Genomic DNA, 25,130 nt, shown 5'->3' with positions numbered 1-25,130 from the left:
GTACCACACTAATGCAACATGTAAGTAACAGGTATGATATACTGGGAGTTGAAGAGAGACGGAGTATGTGGAAACTCTTTAAAACCTACAACTGCTTTTAAAAAAAATAGAGTATATGAAATAAAAAATAAACTACATAAAATTATAGTATTTCAGATAAAATTATACAAGAATATAGCTAATCCAAGGAACACTGGTTTTCAAAAAGTAAATGGTCATAAGTTATCAAAAACAACAAGAAAAAGCACAAAATGAGAAGTATCTGTCCATGATAAGAATAATGCTGAGGACAGCCTGGCAAGTTAAAACTCAACAAAGCAGAATTGGGGGAAAAGATATGACAAATCTCAAGCACTGTCTGACTGACAGTTGAAATTTTTTTAAATCTAAAAATAAGTGGGCATAGAGAAAATAAAATAGTCCTTTTAAGTAAATGAAACAGAGTAGTTCCCTTTATTCAAACAGCATTTATTTCATTCAACTGAATTAGTAGTAGGAAGGGCCAACTGGGAATCTTAAATTATGAAAATAAAATATATTCTCTTCATAAAAGGAATGGAAGCAAAAGCTGTGGAGACAGCGTAATCAGCAAAGGACAATGAGATGGACAACAGCCCGAACAGCATGATACATAAAACTCTGGGTCCGGTTTATAAATAACTTTACATAAATTTTTCACTATTGTATTGGGGCATCTGGGTGGCTCAGTGGGTTGAAGCCTCTGTCTTTGGCTTGGGTCATGATCCTGGGGTCTTGGGATTGGGCCCCGCTTTGGGCTCTCTACTTGGTGGGGAGCCTGTTTCCCCCCACTTTCTGTCTACTTGTGATCTCTCTTTCTGTGTCAAATAAATAAAATCTTTTTTAAAAATTTCATTATTGTACCATTTCTTATCCATTTTGCACTTTAAAATGTCAAGGTTTTGTATGTTTGCATTTATTGGACATAGTTATTATATCTAATTTTGCATTATTTGTGTTTTATTAAAAAAAAAAAAACTGAATATAGCCAGAGAGAATTTGGAAAACTAAGGAAAAGCTAATTTATGTTCACTTTTTCAGATATATACTTTTAAACTAACATGGATAGGTGTTCAGTGAACAAAAGGAGTCAATAAATGTAACAAAGTCTTAATGAAAATCTGCCTGTTAAAACGTAAAACAGAGCTATTGTTTCAGTCTTGAATTCCTTAATCACCGTTTCTGCCCTAAAGAGCTGCATCAGAAAACCCTTAGCTGTCTTTTACCCTTTGGTCCTTTTCACATGCACACTTCGCCGTTGTCACAGGATTAAATGTGACCAGCTGACAAAGAGCATGGGCACAACACTGTTATGCTACGCCATGTCTGCAAGGGTGCTTACAGCTCCTTTATTCAGTAAGTACCAAATGCATGTTCAGTGCTACTGCTTACTACTATGCAAGCCAAGCCACGGCCCTCCTGATACTCCGATGTTTCCTGGTTGCTGAATTATGCAATACCTGAAAAGTACCTTGGAATTTTCAACAACTAAGGACACAAATATGTGATAATACTATAGTTACTCCCATAAGAGAAATTTTCTAATTTAAAAAGTAGTAACTAGGGGCGCCTGGGTGGCTCAGTCGGTTAGGCGTCTGCCTTTGGCTCAGGTCATGATCCAAGAATCCTGGGATCGAGCCCCACATGGGGCTCCCTGGTCAGTAGGGGAGTCTACTCCTCCCTCTTCCTCTCCCACTGTCCCTGCTCACGTACTCTCACTCTTGCTCACTCCCTCAAATAAATAAAATCTCTAAAAATAAATAATAAATAAAAAAATACAAACAAAATATGGCTCTGCAATCAAAATACTTACAAATGAAATTACTGAAAGAACACCTATTTTTTTTTTTTTTAAGATTTTACTTATGTGACAGAGAAAAAGAGAGTGCTGGATCACAAGCAGGAGGAGCGGCAGAGAGAGGAAGAAGCAGGCTCCCAGCTGAGGTGGGACCCTGATGCAGGGCCAGGACCCCAAGAATATGACCTAAGGGGAAGGAAGGCACTGAATCAACTGGCTACCCAGAAGCCCCACTGAAAGGACATCTTAAGTGAAGACATACCATGAAGAATACTGGTCCATTAATAAACAGAAGGCATTTTATGGCTATGCTATGATTTTTATATATAATTAGCACTAACTCTATCATATATAAATGCTAGGATGGAAACATGAATGAGTTTTGTATAAATACACTGATAAAAATAATTTCTGTGCCTAACAATTCATATACAGTATTTCATCTCCCTTGCAATTTTCTAATTCTTTAATTTATTGAATTTATACTCCTCAACCAAGCCTTAGCCAACAAATTATTTTGGGGATTCATGTCAACCCTAGGTATGCTGAACTGAACTGAAGTTGGCAGATAAGCCAGCAACTAGACAAGAAGAAGAAACAGAGAAATCTACATCAAAGTATCAAAGATTTCCAGCAGAGGATCAAAGTATGTATGTTTTTTTATACAAGTCAGGGCCAACTTGCTCTACCTAGCCGGAAGGGCATTCTACTGGGGATCTCTGCACAAGTGTGTGTGTGTGTGTGTGTGTGTGTATGAAATATTTATATATTTCATTTATATATATTTATATATATTTATATATATTTCATATATATATGAAATATTTTATAGTTTCTCAGTGTAAACCTAATTAACTGTTTTAACCAATTCCTTTATTATAGGATCTTTTTTTTTAAAAAAAGTATTCTATTTATCATATAAACATCTAGTTTGTATAATATTTAATTATATAATGGTAATACAAGCAGCACAAATTTGGAAACAAATACAACTGTTAATAGGTTTACAATTTAATTATTGAGAAAAGAAATATACATGTACAAGTTGAGGTGTTTATAGAAGAACTGGAGAGTTATGTTTAACTTGGCAAGTTTGTTAGGTGAAATTTCATTAAGAAAGTTCATACCATAACAGGACTACAATGTGAGAAGTGAAAATATAAGCATTAGCTACACTGGCAACTAACAGGAAGGGAAGGATCACTTTACTTTGGTTAATCAAGGAAGGTATCTCTGAAATTTAGCAGGTATTTTAACCTTACAAACTTGTACAAATGAAGTCAACTAGAAACCCATTTAAAATTTACCAATAAAATTATTTAACAGAGTGATGCATTCTGTATCAAAGATATTTATTCCCACACAGGATACCTTTGACGAATACGAGAATTTCAGATAAAAGGAACTAACATTTTTTGATGAACGCCTACGGGCAAGACACACTACATGGATACTAACATGATCAAAATTTTGGCTTTCTGTATTCTTTTACCACAAATGAAATATATGGTAGATAGATCCTAACAATATCTTGTTTTTAAATTGCATATAAAAATAAATACACTAAATATAGGCAAATGGTTTAAACTTTTTGTACCCCTCAACTAATTTTCAAGATAACTAGGGCCATATTATAATACAGCTTTGGATTAAAAGCCAAATGACATATAGCAGAAGAATCTTTTAAAATTTTAACCAGTTTCTGACAGACTGTTTATTAAAACAGTGCAAAGAAACATACATAATACAATTCAAAAGTTTCAAATAAACCATTAGCAAGAAAACTGTAAGATACAAAGTTAAGTACTATGTGTCATAATGGCTCAATAATCTCTACTTGTTTGTTTCCAGGCAATGTGTATCAAAAAAATAACCAAAACTAAGTTTTCATAAATGATGAGATTACTTATTGATAAACCACTAGGTTTTCATGGCACAACACTAATATAATCTCCAAGCTCTCAAAGAATGCTAGACCCTCCTGAATTTGCTTCCCTTAACACCAGAAAGATGGGTACAGGGGTAGGTGTAGGGTTGGGGAGAGAAGATGAATTAACTTTTTAGTAATAATTCAGGTTTTAAAGAATGTGGTCATGTTTAAATTTAGACATTTGCCATAACAACAATTAACTTTACTCTAAAATAGTGTACTCATGAAATTAAATTTAAATCCTAACTTTTTGAGAAGTATAACGAAAGATAAGATACAGTAAGAACATATAAACATATAAAATCTGTGTGAGGAAAATCAGATGGTGTAATACAGCTTGCAATAATGGGTTTTGTCCCAATATAGCTAGCTCTGGAACTACCAAGTCAATACTGTGAAAAAAATGAGAAAATTTTAATACCAATATATACCATTATTTAGTTAAGACAACTAGACAAATTGGTAGATACTCGATAATGTTCCCAACAAAAAAGTCCTGTGCTTGTTCTCTTATTTCTACCTTCTTTTTTTTTAAATTTATTTTATTTCTACCTTCTAACTTATGTTTATTCACTTCTCTTTTCCATAATGAAAAAGCCATTTCTATCTTGCTTTAAAATTTGAAAATTTGTGGGGCGCCAGGGTGGCTCAGTCATTTAAACCTCTGCCTCTTGGTTTTTGACTCAGGTCATGATCTCAGGGTCCTGAGATGGAGCCGTGCAGCAGCTCCACTGCTTCTCTGCCTCTGCCCCTCCCCTTAAACCTCTGCCCACTTTTGTGCTATCAAATAAATAAAATTTAGTTTTTTTTAAAATTTGTGTGTTTAATAATGGCCATATTACTGCTAAAGAGTTAAACCTGGGAAAATGAATAAATTTCTCTGGATTTCAATTTTTCTCATTTGTCCCTTCCTCATCTGTAACTGGCAGGGACTGAACAGGAAAACTCAAATTTCCCTTTCTGAAATTATACTTACCTCCATGCTATGAAACCATCACTAAAAAGGTAGAGTTTTTATGACACTTTGATAATTATTAGCAAGTAATTTAATGTGCTCAGTAATGTTGCTTTCTGAAAATACGAGCATGTCATTTTCCAAAATAGTATGGAGACAAGGTGATGGTGAGGAACCCTAGAGTAACATTCTACAGTCACCCATTTTTTTTAAACCAAGTATTACTGGAAATGAAACAGGTCCCCATCTAGTGGCCATCAGGGGGAACTGCAGGCTTACTGAAGAGCATAAATATTAACCACTGCTTGAATAAAAAAATGATCCTTGTTTACAAGGCAGAGTTCAAAATCCATGGCAATGAGAAAAGGAAGTCAGACTGTTGAAAGAAGCAAGTTAAAGTAAACATGTTCTTTATACAAGGATTTTCCTATCTACCTAACTACTTTCTCTCTTTAAGGGTTTTTATTATTCCTTTGAAAATTAATAATTGAGATAAAACATTTAATTCACTTATTTGAATTACCCACCTTGAAGTTCTGGCTTTAGATTTACTGTTTTATAATTTTTCTAACAATTCTCTTATAAATTAGCTTCTGAAATTAAGTTCTTTCAAGAAAAATTTAAAAATACATACACAATACTGTTTGATATAGTTGGCAAACACCGAGTTATGTTACTGATTTCATGTTAATCTAATGTATAAAACCAAATAAGAACACTAACAGATGTCTTTCTTTTAGTTCGCATAAAAAGAATTATTTAAGCTTCAAATGTACTCAACCATTTCAAGTAACTGGAACCATGTTGTAACATTTGACAAATCTGATTAACTTCATTAAATATGAAGACTTATACTGCCCCTGTGATGCCGCCAAACAAAACACTCCAAAAATTTCTCCATTCTTTCACTTGTAACAAGCTTTTACATTTTCTTCTCCACCCATTTTCAGGCCAATAGAGAAAAGCCAATATATGAAAAGGTTATAATAGGAAAACTATTAGGCTATTAAAAATTCCTCCTGAAACAGTTAATTCACAAAAAAAGAAATATTAGGATTTTTCTCCTAACAACCATAAGAAGGAGGACAAAAAGGAGGTGGGAAGGGAGTGAGAAAGCATATTCTATAGTAAATGGCAGACCAGTGAAAACCAGAGTGTAAACTACTATATGTTTCTGTATTTTCTTGTCTTGATCACCTATCATTTAAAAAAACATGTAACAGGGCGCATGGGTGGCTTAGTTGTTGAGCATCTGCCTTCAGCTCAGGTCATAATCCCAGGATCCTGGGATCAAGCCCTGCATCAGGCTCTCTGCTTGGTGAGAAACCTGCTTCTCCCTCTCCCACCCCCACTTCTTGTGCTCCCTCCCTCACTGTATCTCTGTCAAATAAATAAAGTCTTTAAAAAAGACTATATATATATATATATATGACAGAAAGGAAATGTGCACTGCTTGACTATAGCTCTTAAAAAAGCCTACTGCATTATGCCTGTGTTTCTGTGTATTATCTGCTAGCAATGTAAGCAAATCATTCCTGAAATATAATGTCGCAAGTGAAATTATTAGCACTGTTGTCACACTTAAATACCAACTTGCCAGATAGGCAATGAAATAAATGGCATATTCTGTAAAAAAGTCAATATTATGAAAGACAAAGAAAAGCTGGGAAATGTTTCAGATTAAAGGAGAAAAGATAGGACAACTGAAATAGAAGATTCTAGACTCGATACTTTACCCTATCCCACCACCCCAAACTGCCAAAAATAATATTCTATAGGCAAATGATAAAACTGGAAAATGAACTATAAACTAGTCTTCTAAACCTGGAATTTTCTAAAAGATTTTATTTATTTGAGAGAGGGAGAGAGAGCATGAGAGAGCACAGCTGGTGGAGAGGGAGAAACAGGCTGCCCATGGAGGAGGGAGCCGGATGCAGGGCTCCATCCCAGGACCCTGGAATCATGACCTGAGCTGAAGGCAGCCCCTTAACCAAATGAGCCACCCAGCGGCCCCTAAAACTGGAATTTTACTGAGTTCCAAGAAAAATGACTATATAACTTGTTCAGATTTTAAAATGCTACTTAAAAAACTAACATTTTAACCAAAATTGATAAGTAACATATTTATTAATGTAACATTAAGCTATGTTTTCCTCAAAAATTCATATTCAGAATGAATTTTAACACTCATCTTAAATGAGTATACTTTTCTCACCAACTAAAGATCAGACTGCATCAAACTCGAGAATAATTTTCTCTGATCACTGAAAACATAATTTAAGAGGTGTGCTACCAAATTACCTGACCTATTCATCTTAACTAAGTCACTTTAATTTATCTAAAAATATAATTTCAAAGTAATTTTTTACCACATTCAAATGTGAATGTATCAATTCCAACTCTACCACTGGACCAGGTATCAACTTCAAGTACATAAATCTAAACATTGGGCTGGGGGAAAAAAAAAATCACCTTTTACAGATAAATAGTATGTCACAAAAGAAAGGTCAAACTCTTGATTTGTTGTATTAAATTTCTCAAATAGCTCCAAGATAGAGTATCAAAGTCTCTGTAATCCCAGATAGTTATCAAAATCACTATTTATTAACATACTCAGCAGAAATTACAGTTTACATGAATAAATAGTAAACGTAGATAATACTGGATTTCCTTTTTAACCCTGACCATAAACATAAAAGCTCAGTGTTACACAGAGTGAACTATAGAACAAGATTTTAAGTTTTTGAGGATATAAATTTTGAAAGTGAAATGATTAATACAATATTTTAATAATGTGGAAAGAGATAAAGAAAAATCTTATCTTATTCTATTCAATTTCTCTATACAATCCAATGTTAAATTTTGGCACCAGTATGTTTATAGCTTTAAATATTTTACTTAATCAATAAATATACTGTTTATTTGACAACTACTTTTAAAAAAAGACGAATGTGATACATGAAATAGGTCAGTGTAAGAACAAAATCAATCTAAATAATATATCACCTCAAAATTTTTATGAAGAAGTTTAAGGCAGACTAGAAAACCCTCTGTTTTTAAGCCCAATAACCTCCACAATGGTAGACATTAAGGGGCAATTACCTCTTTTCAAATACAAGTAGCTTTTCCATCCATCCAATTGTGCATTAAACTGCTACCAAGTACCAAACAGACTTCAAGACTTATTCCCATCATTTTCCTCACCAATCCTTAATAATACAATTCAATGGGTAAAACTCTATTTTTATAAGCAAGAATACGAATAAAAGACAAAGATCAGAAGCAGAGCAGACAGTTGAAAACAAAAACAAGGGGGGCCTGGATGGCTCAGTGGGTTGAGCCTCTGCCTTCGGCTCAGGTCATGGTCTCAGGGTCCTGGGATCGAGTCCCACATCGGGCTCTCTGCTCCACAGGGAACCTGCTTCCTCCTCTCTCTCTCTCTCTGCCTGCCTCTCTGTCTGCTTGTGATCTCTGTCTGTCAAATAAATAAATAAAATATTAAAAAAAAAAAAAGAAAAAAGAAAACAAAAACAAAAAACCTAAAAGTTCTTAACTAAAAGGAGGAGATGTTAACTGCTTTGGGTTTTTTTGGCAATATCTGTAAACAAAACTATTATTATTTGGAAAAAGAATACCAATTCTTGGAACTAATTTCACAACTATAACTAGTTTCAATTATCAGTTGCAAACTGGCAAAGTAAGTAACTATAGTACTTTTCTTATTGAATTTGTAAAAATTAGTACTTATTATCAAATATCTATGGATTAGAATAATTTGTACATCTGCCTTTCTTCAATTTACCATCATCTGAAATTGTACAGTGCTTGAGAAAAACATTAAGATGCACAGAAGTTCAATCAACCATATTTAGCTCAAAACACAGTCAGGAAGATAGATGCCAGCCTTTGCCCTATTAATTTCCATTATACATTATTTTTCAATACAGTACATTCACAGGTTAAAACAAAGGGATAAGGAAAACTTTCATTTTGTGTTCCAGAACAGGTCACAACACATTTATCCAATTAGGAACCCCTAAAGACAACTAGGTTATCTCCAGAAAAATTTTTAAGAAAGAAATCCATTAATCTTATACCTACATATATCGGGGATAACTAACACCAAATACTTCAATTGTACCTTATTATTTTAATAGACGATAAAAGAAGTCAACAAGGTACTAACAACAGTATGATTTACCTGAATCATTTCGTAGATAGGAGGACATAGCTGGGATGAGGCAAGACTGACTGAGCAGCTCTAGAAGGACAGAAGGAAGGGCATTACTGTTCTGAATTCGACTCTCGTGAGATGACTGGGCTTCTCCATCTACTGCACCACTCACAGGATTTATATAACTTGCAAGAACCTAAAAATGAAAGTTGTTGGGTTCACATTGGATTTTAGCTTCCCACACTTCAAAAGCCCACATTTTGTTAGATATTCAGAGTACTGTTTATATTTTCAAGTCAGTCACTGTCTATCTTTTAAAAACAAGATATTCTTTTCTTCAGATTTTCAAAAGAGAAGGATGTGCTTTTAGCATGATGACGATATACTGTATAGAGTTAGACATTTAGAAAAAGTCCACCTAAGAACACATACTTCAAAACTTAGCAGCAGCCCTGAGTCGGACTCCCTGCCTGGCAGGAAGCCTGCTTTTCTCTCTCCCACTCCCCTGCTTGTATTCCCTTTCTTGCTATCTCTCTCTAAATAAATAAAATCTTAAAAAAACAAAACAAAACAAAAAAACTTAGCAGAAATTCTGACATTATTTATTTTATTGAGTAGATTCAGTTTACATTTTGAGGATGATCTTAGAATTCTATACCAGAATGAGCCTATCACTCTAGAACTGCAGAAAATAAGGCTCAAAGATTTGACCTATTTTAGGGCACCTGGGTGGTTCAGTCATAGGGCATCTGCCTTCAGCTCAGGTCATGATCCCAGGGTCCTGGGATTGAGCCCTGCATCAGGCTCTCTGCTCAGCGGGAAGCCTGCTTCTCCCTCTCCCACGCCCCCTGCTTGTGTTCCCTTTCACTGTCTCTCTCCCTCTCAAACAGACAAGTAAAATCTTTAAAAAAAGAAAAATTTGACCTATTTAGTTGATGCAGGGACTCAAGCTAGTATTTAAGCATCTCCCCCTTGTCATACTGGTGCTGTGGGATTTTTGGTGTTCGTTCAACATGCCTGATTCTAGAAAAGTCATAAAACAATATGAAACAAAGAAACAAATATATTAAAAAAATAATTTTTTTCCCTTGAAGAGTCCAGACACAGCACATTAGATGAAAAGAGGACTGGAACGAGGTAGATATGGTACGTTTTCCAGTTTTGGGGTAATTTCATACTTGTCACTTTCCTCTCAGTGAAGAAGCTAATTGAGAGGGAAGAAATTTATAGTTACAAGTCCAGTAGTATGTTATACTGGACTTGTATAGATACAAGTCCAATAGTATCTTAAATGCACTGAGAGTAAGGAGTATAATGTGTTTTATACAAGTAGCTGAAGATGAGTTGGAGAGTCATCAACACTTAATCAATACAAATATAAAAAAATAATTTTAATTATTATCCCTGACAGTATCAACATTGTAAACATACCTGCAGAAGACAGGTAACATGTTCCTCTTCCAGCCTCTGTTTGGTTAAGGCTTGTTCCACATCCCATCCAGAAGCTGTAGAGCCTGTTCCAAAGCCAGTCCCTTTGGCCCAATACAGCTGCTGTTCTTCTGTTGATGTAGGGTTATGAGAGCTGGATACCTGTGGCTTATGAGGAAAAAACGAAAATTTCTTACTATTTGATTTTAGTTGCCCTCAAAAATATTTATCAGTGCAAAAAGAAAGAGTTCAGCTGCGATAGAAAACAGTCTGAGGACTCTTCAAAATATTAAATAAAGGGGGCACCTGGGTGGCTCAGTGGGTTAAGCCTTTGCCTTTGGCTCAGGTCATGATCCCAGAGTCCTGGGATCAGGGAGCCTGCTTCCCCTCTATCTCTGACTGTCTCTCTGCCTATCTGATTTATTTGACAGAGATGTCAAATAAATAAATAAAATCTCTTTTAAAAATAAAAAATAAAAAATTACTATGTGCCCCAGCAATTCTATTCCTAAGTATATAACCAAAGGGGGAAAAAAAAAACAACGGATAAGCAAATAGAGGTCCACGTGTTTTCACAGCAAGACTGTAACAGCCAAAAAGTCAAAACAGCCCAAATACCCTTCAATGGAAGAAGAATAAACAAACTGTGATATATATATACATAGAAAACAATTACTCAGCCATAAGAAGTAATGAAGTACGATACATGCATGCTGCTTTGCGAATGAACCTCAAAAACATGCTAAGTGAAAGCAGACAGACACAGAAGATAACATACTGCACCATTCCATTTATATTAAATACCCACAGCAGGTAAATATAGAGACACAGAACACAGACTGGTAGCTGCCAGGGACTGGGAGAGGGGAAAAATGGGGAATAAATGCTTCTATTTATGAATAAATAAATAACAATTTTAAATATTTATCAATAAAACATGGGGTAAAGACAACAGAGTCAATGACTTAAAATTAGAGAAAACAGTGAAAGGAACGGGGATATGAGCCAGATCGCTTGGGATGAATCTAGTACAAGCATATCTTAGGAGAATTCTATAATGGTGTCATATGTTTTCAATCAAAGTAAGCAAGATTGCTTCTATTTCTAGAAGGAATAATTCTCAATTTCTTTCTTTCTCAGAATGTGATGTGTAGAAAATTCTCTTTTGGCAAAAGAGGACATTTAAAAAATGTGAATGGTGTAGAGACAGAAGAAATTACTTAGAACCAGTGGCCTTATTAACATAACCTCAAACTCTGTAAAGGTCAATTTTTATTATTATTTTTGTGGACAGTAAAATTACAATTAATTCTATAACAAGAATCTTCTTTTAAAGAATTTTCACTAAATATACTATGAACACTCAAAAGAGATTTGTAACTAAAAAAAAAAAATGATTTGCAACTAACATTAGTTTTAAGGGTTATTTAAAAATAATACCAATGTTTTTCGTTTCTCTTAATGGGAATATTTTCTAAGGAAGAATATTATGCATACTACTTTCATAAATTGACCTGCAATTTAGTTTTATGGATCTATGATTAAAAATGCCATCTTTCGGGGCGCCTGGGTGGCTCAGTGGGTTAAAGCCTCTGCCTTCGGCTCGGGTCATGATCCCGGGTCCTGGGATCGAGCCCCGCATCAGGCTCTCTGCTCAGCAGGGAGCCTGCTTCCTCCTCTTTCTCTGCCTGCCTCTCCACCTACTTGCGATCTCTATCTGTCGAATAAATAAATAAAATCTTAAATAAATAAATAAATAAATCTTTAAAAAAAAAAAGCCATCTTTCACATTTTATAAGATAAAGTATTAAATGAATGACAATTTCATTACCATATAAACAGTTAAGAGTAAAATAACATTATTGATAGAAATTTATTTTAAAAAATCCTAAAATGTGTAACATATATACAGAAAAAACACAAAACAAATTTAATGAACTGTAAAAACTTATTTAACTGTGCAGGTCAAGAATTAGATTACTGCACACAAGAATTTTCTCCGGGCGCGTGGATGGCTCAGTGGGTTAAGCCGCTGCCTTCGGCTCAGGTCATGATCTCAGGGGTCTTGGGATCGAGTCCCGCATCGGGCTCTCTGCTCAATGGGGAGCCTGCTTCCTCCTCTCTCTGTCTGCCTCTCTGCCTACTTGTGATCTCTCTGTCAAATAAATAAATAAAATCTTAAAAAAAAAAAAAAAAAAAGAATTTGTTCCTACTCTATTACCTATTCATCAAACTTTCAATTCCTCCACTAAGTTAATTACAATTCTGATTTTTTGTACTCATTACTCTTTCTTACTCTTCTTTATAATTTTACCACTTAAGCATGAAACTCTAGACACTATAGTTTCAATCTGTTTAATTTTAAACATTATACAAATGGAATCATGCCATATATATATTCTACTATGTGTGGGATTTTAGTTGTGCTTCAGAAATGCACTGCTATTGTGTATAGTTCGCTGTAGCTATTTACTTTCATAGCCTAACAATATTCCATTTTATAGTAGACTACAATTTCCTTATCCTTTCTACTGTTTCCACGTTATTTTATTCATTCTACACACTTTATATTATGACAAATGATGATGGGACAATACTTGGTATTGTGGTTTTGGAATTTTACACCTTCTGGTGGGTGTATAGGTATAGTGTATTAAAGGTTTTCATTTTGTACTTCTCTGGTAACTAATGAAACAGATCATCTTCTTACATTTATCGGATATTTAGGTAGCCCCTCTTGTAAGTGCCCATTCTAGCCTTTCATATATTTTTCTACTGGGTTTTCTTGTCTTTCCTTTTTGTAATTTTGTAAGATCTCCAAATATTCCTAATAGAAATTTCTGATCAGATACAACCAACTATAGTCTCCCATATAGACTTAGGTATGGTCTCCCATTCTGTGACTTCCTTTTTACTATCCTCATTCTTAATTTTCACACAGTTGGTTTTTTTTTTTCTATTTTTTTTCCCATACAGGTTTGAGCTTTTCTAAATACTCTCTTCAAGAAGTTTTTGTCTACTCCTAGATCATAAAAGTATCTGTGTATGTTTTTTGTCAAAGGGCACTGTTATATTTTGTATATATTACAGACATTTAGATCTATCATCTGATTAGAATTAATTTTTGCATATAGAGTACATTAGGGGTTAAAGATTCATTTTTGTTCCACAAGAACATTTAAGTGACCCCCACCATCATTAACTGATAAGATCGTACTTACCCCATTATGTTGCAGAGTTACTGTTATCATAACAGATAACCAAACATATGGGGAGTTATCGTTTGCTGGGCTTCTAATCTATCCTTGTATTAATACCACCTTTTAATCAATTTTATGATAGCATAAGCCTACTAGGTATACACTTCTTTTGAAACTGCCTTAGCTATTCTTGAGCTTTTGCATTTCCCAAAAAATGTTAGAACTGGTTTGTTAATTTCCTCCAAAATAAATCAGAAATTCCACCAAACATAAAGATCACTTTGATAAGAAATACTATCGAACTGTTCTATTTTCTGTGTCCATGGAAATAAACACGAGCAAAGATCTCAGTTTACTGAAGACTAGTGTTTTTTAAGAAAACTTCAAATATTTCACACACAAAAGTCTTACACATTTTTTTAGATTAATTCACAGATATTTTCTCTTTTTGATGCTAAAAAAAAGTATCTTTAAAAAGTTCATTTCAGGGGCACCTGGGTGGCTCAGTGGGTTAAAGCCTCTGCCTTCGGCTCAGGTCATGATCCCAGGGTCCTGGGATCGAGCCCTACATCGGGCTCTCTGCTTGGCGGGGAGCTGCTTCCTCCTCTCTCTCTGCTTGCCTCTCTGCCTACCGGTGATCTCTGTCTGTCAAATAAATAAATAAAATCTTTAAAAAAAAAAAAAAAGTTCATTTCAGGGACGCCTGGGTGGCTCAGTTGGTTAAGCAGCTGCCTTCGGCTCAGGTCATGATCCCAGCGTCCTGGGATCAAGTCCCACATTGGGCTCCTTGCTCAGAGGGAGCCTGCTTCTCCCTCTGCCTCTGCCTGCCATTCTGTCTGCCTGCGCTCGCTCTCTCTCCCTCTCTCTCTCTGATAAATAAACAAAATCTTTAAAAAAAAAAAAGTTCATTTCATAAGTCAATCGGAGAAAGACAACTATCATATGATCTCCCTGATATGAGGAAGTGGAGATGCAACATGGGGGTTTGGGGGGTAGGAAAAGAATAAATGAAACAAGATGGGATCAGGAGGGAGACAAACCATAAGAGATTCTTAATGTCACAAAACAAACTGAGGGTTGCTGTGGGGAGGGGGGTTGGGAAGGGTATGTGCTATGGTGAGTGCTGTGAAGTGTGTAAACCTGGTGATTCACAGACCTGTACCCCTAGGGCTAAAAATACATTATATGTTTACAAAAAAATTAAAAAAAAAAATTTTTTTTAAAGTTCATTTCATGTTTCTTGCTGGTATACTTATTTTAAATACTGAACCTGGACACTGTATCCTCATTAAACTCACTTATACCATTAATTATTTTTGGATTTTCTAGAAACACAATCAAAACATCTTGAAATAGGGACGCTTGGGTGGCTCAGTTGGTTGAGCAGCTGCCTTTGGCTCAGGTCATGATCCTAGTGTTCTGGGATCGAGTCCCACATTGGGCTCCTTGCTTGGCAGGGATCCTGCTTCTCCCTCTGCCTCTGCCTGCCTCTCTGTCTGCCTGTGCTCACTCGCTCTCTCTCCTTCTATCCCTGACAAATAAATAAATAAAATCTAAAAAAAAAAAAAAATCTCGAAATAATGAGGTTTATTTTTTCTTTCTTTCTTCCCTTATCTTTCTGAACTAGCTAGAAGCTCCAATTAAATAGTAAGATTCTCTAAAGTGCAAGAAAAGGATGAGAGACCACAGTATAAATTCAGCATATCCTGGTAAATGGGAAAGCTTCTTTAGCTATTACATCTTTGTTTTTCAAGTAGATGGATTAACTTATGGCTTCTAAAAGAGCCTAATAGAGAAGAAACACTTAATTCATAGTTCCTCTTTTAAATATCCTTTTACAAACAAAAAAGGAATACACAAATCTCTGAAATATTTCAGAAAAACCATATTCTGTACTCCATGAATTTAACTTAATTTTTTCATAATCTAAATAAAATTGAACTTACCTCTGCTTGATTGAGACTAGAGTTTGGTACTCGTGGGGCATGGTGGCTCAGAGCAGAGAGGCAGACAAGAATGAGGTGTAGTGCTCCAATTTCCAGCGCCATCCGCCTTAGAAGCACACCATCATCAGTTGTCAATGGTGTCGTACTAAACAGACTACGAAGGACATGGAAAGGAAGAGTTGGAAGCACATTGGCTGATGGAGATTGCAGAATATGACCTAGATCAAGAAAAGAGAACTCAAAGTTAAAAATACTTAAGAACACAATAAGGAACAAGATACAGGGTCACAAATTAATAGTGATAACATGCCATATATCATTAAATTTATTTAAAAAACAACACAAAGACCACAAACAGAATAATACCTGAAAAATGTAATAAGAAGAAGTGTCTGGAAAACCTCTTTAAGACATAGTATATGTAAACAAATTAAAGCTGAAATATATTCATATGATAATTAATAATTACAGACTCTGTCATGATTATTAGAAACCAGAAATTGAATGAAAACCTAAAAACTAAAATAGAAGCACTTAAAATACCTGATTCCCTTGGGAATAGTTTCAATCATGAACAGATAATGAAAGGGTGAAACCATTTTATCTGTCTATGATATTATTTTGGTATTACACCTAGGAATGTTAAGGCGTGCCTGGGTGGCTCAGTGGGTTAAGCCTCTGCCGTGGTCCTGGGTCATGATCTCAGGGTCCTGGGATCGAACCCAACATTGGGCTCTCTGCTCAGCAGGGAACCTACTTCCTCCTCTCTCTCTGCCTGCCTCTCTGCCTACTAGTGATCTCTCTCTCTCTCTGTCAAATAAATAAATGAAATCTTTAAAAAAGAAAGAAAGGAATGTTAAGTGCAAAAAAATCCAAACCAAACCAAAATAAAAACTACCACTATATGAACAGTGGAAGAGATAATGGATATCAGAATTACACTTTTTAATAAACATTCAGCATATATTCAGTAAAAAGGAGGGGGGGTGAAATGGCATAAAGAAGATTTTCTGCTGGGTTACACCCAACATTGTGTGATAGAGTGCCATAAAATGTATCCCTTTATCTACTTAGATTAAAAAATCAGATGAAATAATTAGAAATTCCTGATCTGGGGTACCTCGTTCTTAGCTCTAATCTGCTTGAGATTTTTCTCTCCCTCGCCCTCTGCCTCTCCCACTCTTCTCTGTCAATTAAGTAAATCTTAAAAAACAAATAAGCAAACAAACCTGATCTATTAAAATAAGCATATATAGTTTATACATGAAACCAAACAACCAAGATTATTTAGGATGTAATTTAATAAGTTATTACAAAAACATTTAAAATAATGTCACCATTTTTAAAAAAGATTTTATTTACTTAGTTGATAGAGAGCGTGTGGTGTGCACAACAGAGTAGTGACAGGCAGAGAGAGAAGCAGGATCTCCTCTAAGCAAGGAGCCGGGTACAGGGCTCAATCCCAGGCCCCTGGGATTATGATCTGAGCCAAAGGCAGATGCTTAACCGACTGAGCCACCCAAGTGTCCCAATGTCACCATTTTTTTAAAAAAAGATTTTATTTATTTATTTGACAGACAGAGATCACAAATAGACAGAGAAGCAGGCAGAGAGAGAGGAGGAAGCAGGCTCCCTGCTGAGCAGACAGCCCAATGACAGAGAGAGAGAGAGAGAGAAGCAGCAGAGCGAGAGGGAACAGCAGATTCCCCACTAAGCAGGGAGCCCAATGAGGGACTCAATCCCAGGACCCTGGGATCATGACCCGAGCTGCAGGCAGACGCCTAATGGACTGAGTCACCCAGGCGCCCCAATTATTAATTTTCAAATGGAATGGTCATTAACTGAAGAATCATAGGTAAACTGATTGAAAATCTACTTGCTAGGCTACCCTCAATTATGACTTTTCTTTAATGTTCCCTTATATTAAATAAAATTGCCAGCCCAATGGAAACAAATGCCATAGTTTTTATTATTATTCTGTAATATTATCACATTACAAAATAATTATTCTATAATGTTATTTGCTACATGCTATTGTCTTTAGTGGAAACAGTGCTTCCAGATTCATTTTCTTAAGAAAGATTATCACGTCATGACTTGGTTCATATGTTTTAGTGAATTTTTATTACTATTAAGGATAAAATCTCAAGTTCTTAGTAAGACTTTCCATGATCTGTTTTCAGTAATAGTTTTTAGAATGAGCGCTCAGTGCTTTTTATGCAAGTTTTCATCAGCTAACTCATCCTCTCTCATATAATCTGAGCACACAAACATTACTCAAATCATCTTTCTAGCTCATCTCAGCCTAAATAGACTATCCTTCAAGATCCTACTAAAAATTACTCTGCCACTTTCTTCACACAGCTGGGTAGTAAGGAAACAGTCTCACACCTGTGAGCCTTCAGAATACTGTACCTCTCGCAAGTCTTTTGCAACTTGTTAAGTCTGCTTATCTATACTGCTTGTTGCTACTATGGGAGAACATTAGCGACATGAAGGCAAATCTAAATAGCTGCTTCATTTCCCACTGCTTCTGATGGTGGCCAGCAGTTATATAAACAGTGAATACATTTTGAATGAATAAAGTAATGCAAATGAAGACTCTTGGGGGCGCCTGGGTGGCTCAGTCAGTTAAGTGTCTGCCTTCGGCTCAGGTCATGATCCCAGAGTCCTTGGGTCGAGTCCCACATCGGGCTCTCTGCTCAGCGAGAAGCCTGCTTCTCCCTCTCCCACTCCCCCTGCTTGTGTTCCCTCTCTCGCTGTGTCTCTCTCTGTCAAATAAATAAACAAAATCTTTAAAAAAAAGAAAAAGAAGATTCTTTAGGACTTGTTATATGTATCATTAGAATGAAACTACCAGCAACAAAGGATCTAGTAACTTTACTGTGAAATAAATAATGAGTAACAGGCACTGAGCTGAGTAACTTTTACACAACCTATGCTAAATTTCATTACTAATTCTAAATACTTACTTCCTTCTCCATCATCCGTCACTCCCAACACCAGTCGAAGAAGGCATTGGGCATGTTTTCTCTCTTTCAGTAGCACTTCAGCATAGCCCGGAAGACGAAGAAATAATCCGAAAGCAGCCAAAGAATGGGCAGGAATGGGAGACATGGTCTGTACTGCTGATTTGATAGGTGGAGGTTCAGCTGCAATGGTTTCTGGTGCTTCATAAACTAATTCCCCTGACTGTTCAATGGTCACCCACTCAAACTGATCACTATCTTTTGGCTTTTCCTGAGTGGTAGAAGTTACCACTGGAGCACTCACCTGAAGAAAAAAGAAAATTTTTGCTTGGCTATTTGTGTTTTCAACATCAGGTTCAAATTAAAGATGTGACTTTAAATGATCTCTTTAAAATACAGGAATAAAAACACCAATAAAGGGACATTTTAAAAAAGCCTCCAAACATCAGGAATTAAATGATATCATGAGTATGGTGGTATCTGCCAAGTATCTCTACTTTAAAGTCAGATACATACATCCATACATTTATTTATTTATAAATAAAGTTATTATTTTATCCTTTGTCATTAGTTAATTATCTGTAGACAGAGTCTTTGAGGTTATGTAAATATCTTGTTTCCCCCCAAACTGTGATCAATTAGAATTAGCATTTAAAAAATTCTTGCCTAAAACAATAATTACTACACTGGCTGCCAAATGGTGACTTTCATCATTCCTTCCTCATTTATTAGTTGGCCTGAACTGTAGGCAAAAATGTTCCCTTCTTCTCCCCTCTTAGTTATTCATTTATTAATCCACATCAGTTTGGAACTAGGGTCCCTGCAGATGATCAGGGTGGATCCTAAATCAATGACAGTTGTCTTCAATGTCTTTGACAAGAAAGATGGTTGTGTGAAAATATAAGCAGAAACTGGACTCATGGACCCAGGGACCATGGATCTGCTGACAACCTGATTTCAGACCTCGAACTTCCCTACAGAGTGAAAGAATAATTTCTGTTGCTTTAGGCCATTTAGTTTGTGGTCCTTTATTATAGCACCCTAAGAAACTAATATATTTATATACTAAGTACATGAAATTACAGAGAATAATTCCTCTACTTCATTCAATAAACGTAAAGTTCTTTATAATTAAAACTTCCTGTAAGCCATACTCCCTCCTTATTAATGAAAGAGCACTGAAAATACACACATCCCAATAGTAACTTTAATTAACAGTAAAGAGGTTAAAGCAGTATGTTTTTTAAAGCTACCGGAAATAGAAATGGTACCTAAAACAGGAAAAAAAGTTAAGCAGAAAGACAATACATTTGGGTAGCAGTATACACTACCATCTTACTCTCCCATTGCCAGTAATAACCAAAATTAATATGCCTAAAGAAGCACAGAAATAAAAGTGCTACAGTGAGACGACCATAAAATCAAAGTAAATGCCACAGCGTAATCAGTTTGGCAAATGTGCTCGGTCTTCAGCACTTCTTTGGTACCAACTAGTTCATAAAAAGCTCTGTACAGGCTTATCTTTGAAAGACTTACACGATGCTCAAAGGCTGTAAGAGAAAGGTACTCCCAAAAGATTAACACAAGTGAGTTTTTTCAAAAAAGCAAAAAAAGAGAACAAAGGGCTTTGCCGTGGAATGATATATTCAATTAGGAATCTTATCTTACTTGTTGAATTACTTCTGGATATAGCATGGGCAGTCTTTCTGCAATAAGAGCCAGTCCACCCATTCCTGCAAAAACTTGTAATGGTGACTGAATGGGACAGGTTTCAAGTAAAGATTCATCCAATACCCCATCCATACATTCATCACTTGGAGTGAGAGCCTCATCTTCTGGACAACTACCAAGTAAGTCTCCATGATCTAGAACAATAAAGTACAAGTAACAGGTAAGTAAAGGTCTCTTTTTATAATAATCTTTCATTTACAAAACAGATCTGTCACCTCTCTACATAACAAAAGAGCATAAATATCTTAGGTTACTCAGATCAAGCTTTAAGGCTAGATGCTACAATAATTTTTAAATGATTTCTGATGTTGCCTCCTAAAGTCCTGCTACTCAAAGTATGGTCACTAGCATAGGAGCACTGGCATCATCTAAGAGCTTCTGAAATGCAGAATCTCAGGTCCCATCTCTGATCTACTGAATAAGAATCTGCATTTTAAGAGTGCTCTAAAGGTAATTTATGAGCATAATTTTAAAGTTTGAGAGGCACTGTCCTTCAGGGTATATTTGTAAGTTATATTGTACATAAAAATAAGTAAGTCAGCAGAGTCAAAGCAAATACTAACATATGTACATCATGTTCTGAAATAACCAATTAGGAAAAACTCAATACCAACAAAGACTTTTCATACTGAAAACTAAGAATTACACCATACTGATTTAACTTTGAATCACTCACAGAAGAAAACCAAAAGGCTAGTGTGTTTATACATAACCAGATTCTATAAACACTAAAAAACCTCCATAATAATCCTGCTGAAAACTGAGCAAAGGAAATATTCTAAATCTACTGAAGGATGCAAAAGGCTATTATTAATAAAGTATATGTGCTCATAAAATAAGTGATGCTGTTAAGAGAAATTAAGGTTAATTTCTAGTGAAAATAGCAATTTTTTTGTATTTATAAATTATTCCATCATAAAGAAAAATATTTTGTTAGCTTGATATAGTAAAAACAAAGTAAATTAAGTCATCAGCTACAGAAATCCTTACTTCCTTGGATCACGCACTGTAATTTTAAAGGAATATCACATACATACCTTTTTCAGGGTGTAACCTTTTAAAAGAGTCTGTTTTTGAAAGACTTGGGTCTGTGATAACTCTAGATCCCAATTTAACAGTCAGGTCTATTGAACGATAACCTTGAGGAAGTTTTCGGTCATACAGGAGAGTTAAGAGTTGGGCAAGCGTCATTTCTGCTGGCAATGGCTGGCCTAAAAATGACATAATTAAGTTAAATCTAGAATCCAAGAGGGGGACATTTATGTGGTTTGATTTACTCAGTTACTGTTTTTACTGAACTGCACCTTAAGCATCTGATTCTGACACTAAAAACAATTTAAAATCAGCACATGGGAAGTTTACAGAAATCTATTTCTGATGCGTGTGAATAATACTATCTATACAAAGTGTTAGTCACTAACCAAATCCCACCAAGATCTTCTGAGCCAAATTAAGAAACAAAGAAACAGAATTCTTACAAATCTGGAGTTGGCAAAATCTTTTCCCTACAAGGCCAGATAATAAATATTTTAAAATATGAAGACTATATGGTCTCTGCTGCAGCTACTAACTCTCCCACTGTGGCACAAAAACGCCCATGGACAACACACAAACAGGCATAGTTGTATTTCGATACAACTTTTTTAGAGAAAGAGGGGCGCCTGGGTGGCTCAGCTGGTTAAGCGTATGATTCTGGATTTCAGCTCAGGTCATGGTCTTAGGACCCTACGTCGGGCTCTGCACTGAACACAAAGTCTGCTTGAGATTTTCTCTCCCTCTGCCTGCCATCCCCCAGTTGTGCTCTCTCTCTCTCTCTCTCTAAAATAAATAAAATCTTAAAAAATAATAATAAACTTTAAAAAATATTTTAAAATATTTTTTTACTGGCCATACTTTGTTCTTTGCTATAAAGCAGTAACATAAAGCTAAGAAGGAAAATCCTTTCAAAGCTAGGTGGCAACCTGATTGTAACAATATAGCACAAAAATGGAGATAAACTGGCTATCACCTTGACCAACGGGAAGCATACTGGTCAAAGAATGTGTACCACATGGGGAGAAAATACTGCGTAACTCTTGGTGGTATGGCCAAGAACTCCACTGCTATAACCAGTTCTTCAAAATCTGCCTCACACTGCTTCCTGGACAACTTGTTATCAACTCTTTAAAACATTAGTTTTACTGATTTTTATAGCACACTGACAGCAAAATTAGGAAAGTACTAAGCTGTAAATATGCAACATTATAACGTTAAAAGGAGTATGTAGAACATTACTCCTTTTCTTCTCATTTTTCTTAGAGAACTGTAAGGACAAAGCTTCACTAACTCATTTATCTCATCTCGAGCACTTGATTAAACAGGAGTCTGGAAAACGTGTCTTCAAAGAATTTCTTTTTTAACTTTTAAATATTGTGAATATTACCTGCCAAGAGTTTGTGGAACAGGTGAAACACTGGGACAGTAATTATTTTGTTGGCAGTCTCCGCTCCTGAAGAAGCACTTCCTATTTTATCAGGCACTGTTCTCCCTCTCCTGGATGGCGGACGAGGTGGTGTAGCTGACACAGCCCGTTTAGACTGGGATTTCAGCCCTAAAAGAATCAGTAAGATTCTATAGCTAGCCAAAACACTAAGAAATAAAAGAACACTTTCACAATATTTTTAAAAAGAATCACATTTCTAACTAATAACAAAGAGAGAGAAATATTTCTTCTGATCTTTATCTCCCAATTTTATTTGCCCTTTATGACACATCATTAATTCTGGTTTCATGTTTATAACTATTTTCAAGAAAGTAAAAAACAATGCTAAATTCTACTGTCTCTGAGATACAGATGATTGCCCATTTTACTAGCAAGTATTTTTGTGTGACTATGTGCAGGAAATCTCGCATTAATTCTTCTCTGAAACAGAATAAATGCCACCAGTACAGAGATCTCCTATTTGAGGAGTGAAGTAACATGGACTAAACAATCTTCTTTGAACTAAAATCATCTCACTTATGTTAAAGAAAATATCCTCCAAAATGATCAGTTATCTCGGATATTTTGTCATATTCTTCAGCTGACAGTATGAGTACAAGTCTCTGTACATTGTCAAGCTTAAAATGAGTACCTAAACAGTTCACAAATGTTTAGCATCTGATGAACTATATTACACTTTAAAATAAGTGTAATACTTACACTGACAATGAGTAACGAATTTCAGGTGCAACGTTTTTATATTCAGTATTAAAACATCACTACAAGACGTTTGCATTAAGACTTTGCATTACGTGCATAGATTTGCATATATGCATAAATTTGCATTAATACTTTTTATTACATGAAGTTCCTATTAATACATACTGTTATAATTTTATAAAAACCCAAACAAAATCAAGATTATAAAAAACAGAAAGCTTACCTGAAGCAACAACAACACTGTAATTGTCCTGAAATCCATTTTCCGCCTTAACTTTTTCTTTCTCTTCATGGTTTTTCTTTTCTTTGTCATCTTTCTGTTCACTAATTAGTTTAGCAGTGATACTTGGAGTATCTGTAAGAAAATATTACCTAAAATACACTGCTTTTCAAAGTCATTAAGCTGGAGGCTACAAATATTTTGAAACAAATATTACACAAGACATTATTGCTAACATGGGTAGAATGTAAATGCATTTAGAAAAAACTGATGAGGTAAAGCCTGATATTTAATCCTCGCTGATAGTAATTTAAGGAAATCACCACCGTTCATAAGCCAGGATACTTAAATTCCCATCTCTAGAAAACATTACAAATTACAGTGGTATTACCTCTCAAGGCAATGAAAAGCTATTACCACTAAATTTCCTTTATTTTAGGTACAGTTCAATGTGCTTGCCACCAACAAGTAATCTGGTCCTCACAACATGCATATCAAGAAGGAATATTACTCCAGAATAAGGAAACAGCCTTTAACAAGTTACTGATCTAACCTATTAATGGCAAATATGGAATTCAAGCTCAGAACTCTCCTAAAGCATTCTAATAGACTTCATATTCTACAGACAGGAATGGAAAGGAGAAAATTTCAGTAATGAAGATTTGTTTTGCTATTTTTAACTTAGGAAACTTAGATACTTTAAAAACAGATACTAAGGACTTTAATAAGATAAACTATTTGAATTACTGTTCTCTTTCATTACTCTGGGATATGGCATGCTATTAAAAACCATGAATTGAATGGATGATTGTATAATGATCTGATCTGGCCATTAAGAAATCCAAAAACCTAGAGGAACTTTTTTTTTTTTTTTTTAAACTGTTTTAATATTAGGAATGACTTTCACTAAATAGATATGTTAATACTGATTCTCTTTGTACTTTTCTAACTTAACACAATTATGATCTAATGCTTCTTCATAATTTAAAAAGGTGAACAACAATCAAATGACAAAATAGTATTGTTCTGTATTATCTCCTACTCTTTAGCTTTCTTTTTAAAAATATCCCCATGATCTCAATTTCTGGTTGACTGCCTTTATAGAGTTCCGTTTTTTTGTGGAATTTAAAAATTCTGTAAATACTATAAGTAATAAATACAGAATGCAACAATACATTTACTTTCTTATAAAAACAACCAAGCAATCCCAAATGGCAAAATCGTAACAGAAGTCAGAATTAAATACTTAAATAATACAAAAATCCACACAATCCATAGCATTATTAGGAAAACCAGTAAACATCATTAGGTGCTAAAAACTTAACATAGTGTTATCCCAGTAAACCCCAAATACTAAAAGATACCACTAAGAAAAAATTTTCTCAACACTGTTTAAAATTGTTCTAGTTTGTGTTACCACTTCTGGTCAAGACAAAATAACAAAAACCAGATTTACTCTCCTATCTGAAATAACTAGAGACGAGGAAAGTACATCAAATTGTTTTCAGACAATGGCTCTAAGGACGGCAGGAGAGGGATGCCTGGGTGATGAAAACTAATGAGGTGAGCCCTGAGACTTC

The 25,130-nt window shown here is 35.1% G+C and overlaps 1 protein-coding gene across 1 annotated transcript in view; it reads right to left on the bottom strand.

Annotated features, from left to right (window-relative positions):
- BIRC6 (baculoviral IAP repeat containing 6) overlaps positions 1-25,130 on the bottom strand; it is a 137,555-nt gene that overhangs the window by 51,677 nt on the left and 60,748 nt on the right. Inside the window, exons 36-43 of the mRNA XM_082745293.1 lie at positions 23,554-23,685; positions 22,572-22,739; positions 21,187-21,360; positions 20,087-20,283; positions 18,422-18,722; positions 15,450-15,667; positions 10,307-10,471; positions 8,903-9,071 (exon numbers count right to left, since the gene is read on the bottom strand). Coding sequence (XP_082601419.1) covers positions 8,903-9,071; positions 10,307-10,471; positions 15,450-15,667; positions 18,422-18,722; positions 20,087-20,283; positions 21,187-21,360; positions 22,572-22,739; positions 23,554-23,685 — 1,524 coding nt within the window. The remainder of the gene's footprint in view (positions 1-8,902; positions 9,072-10,306; positions 10,472-15,449; positions 15,668-18,421; positions 18,723-20,086; positions 20,284-21,186; positions 21,361-22,571; positions 22,740-23,553; positions 23,686-25,130) is intronic.

The sequence above is a fragment of the Mustela nivalis genome, assembly GCF_964662115.1.
Source record: "Mustela nivalis genome assembly, chromosome: 8".
Taxonomy (NCBI): Eukaryota; Metazoa; Chordata; class Mammalia; order Carnivora; family Mustelidae; genus Mustela; species Mustela nivalis.
Note: the sequence above shows the minus strand (reverse complement) of the source record. Positions and strands in the feature narration are given on the sequence as shown.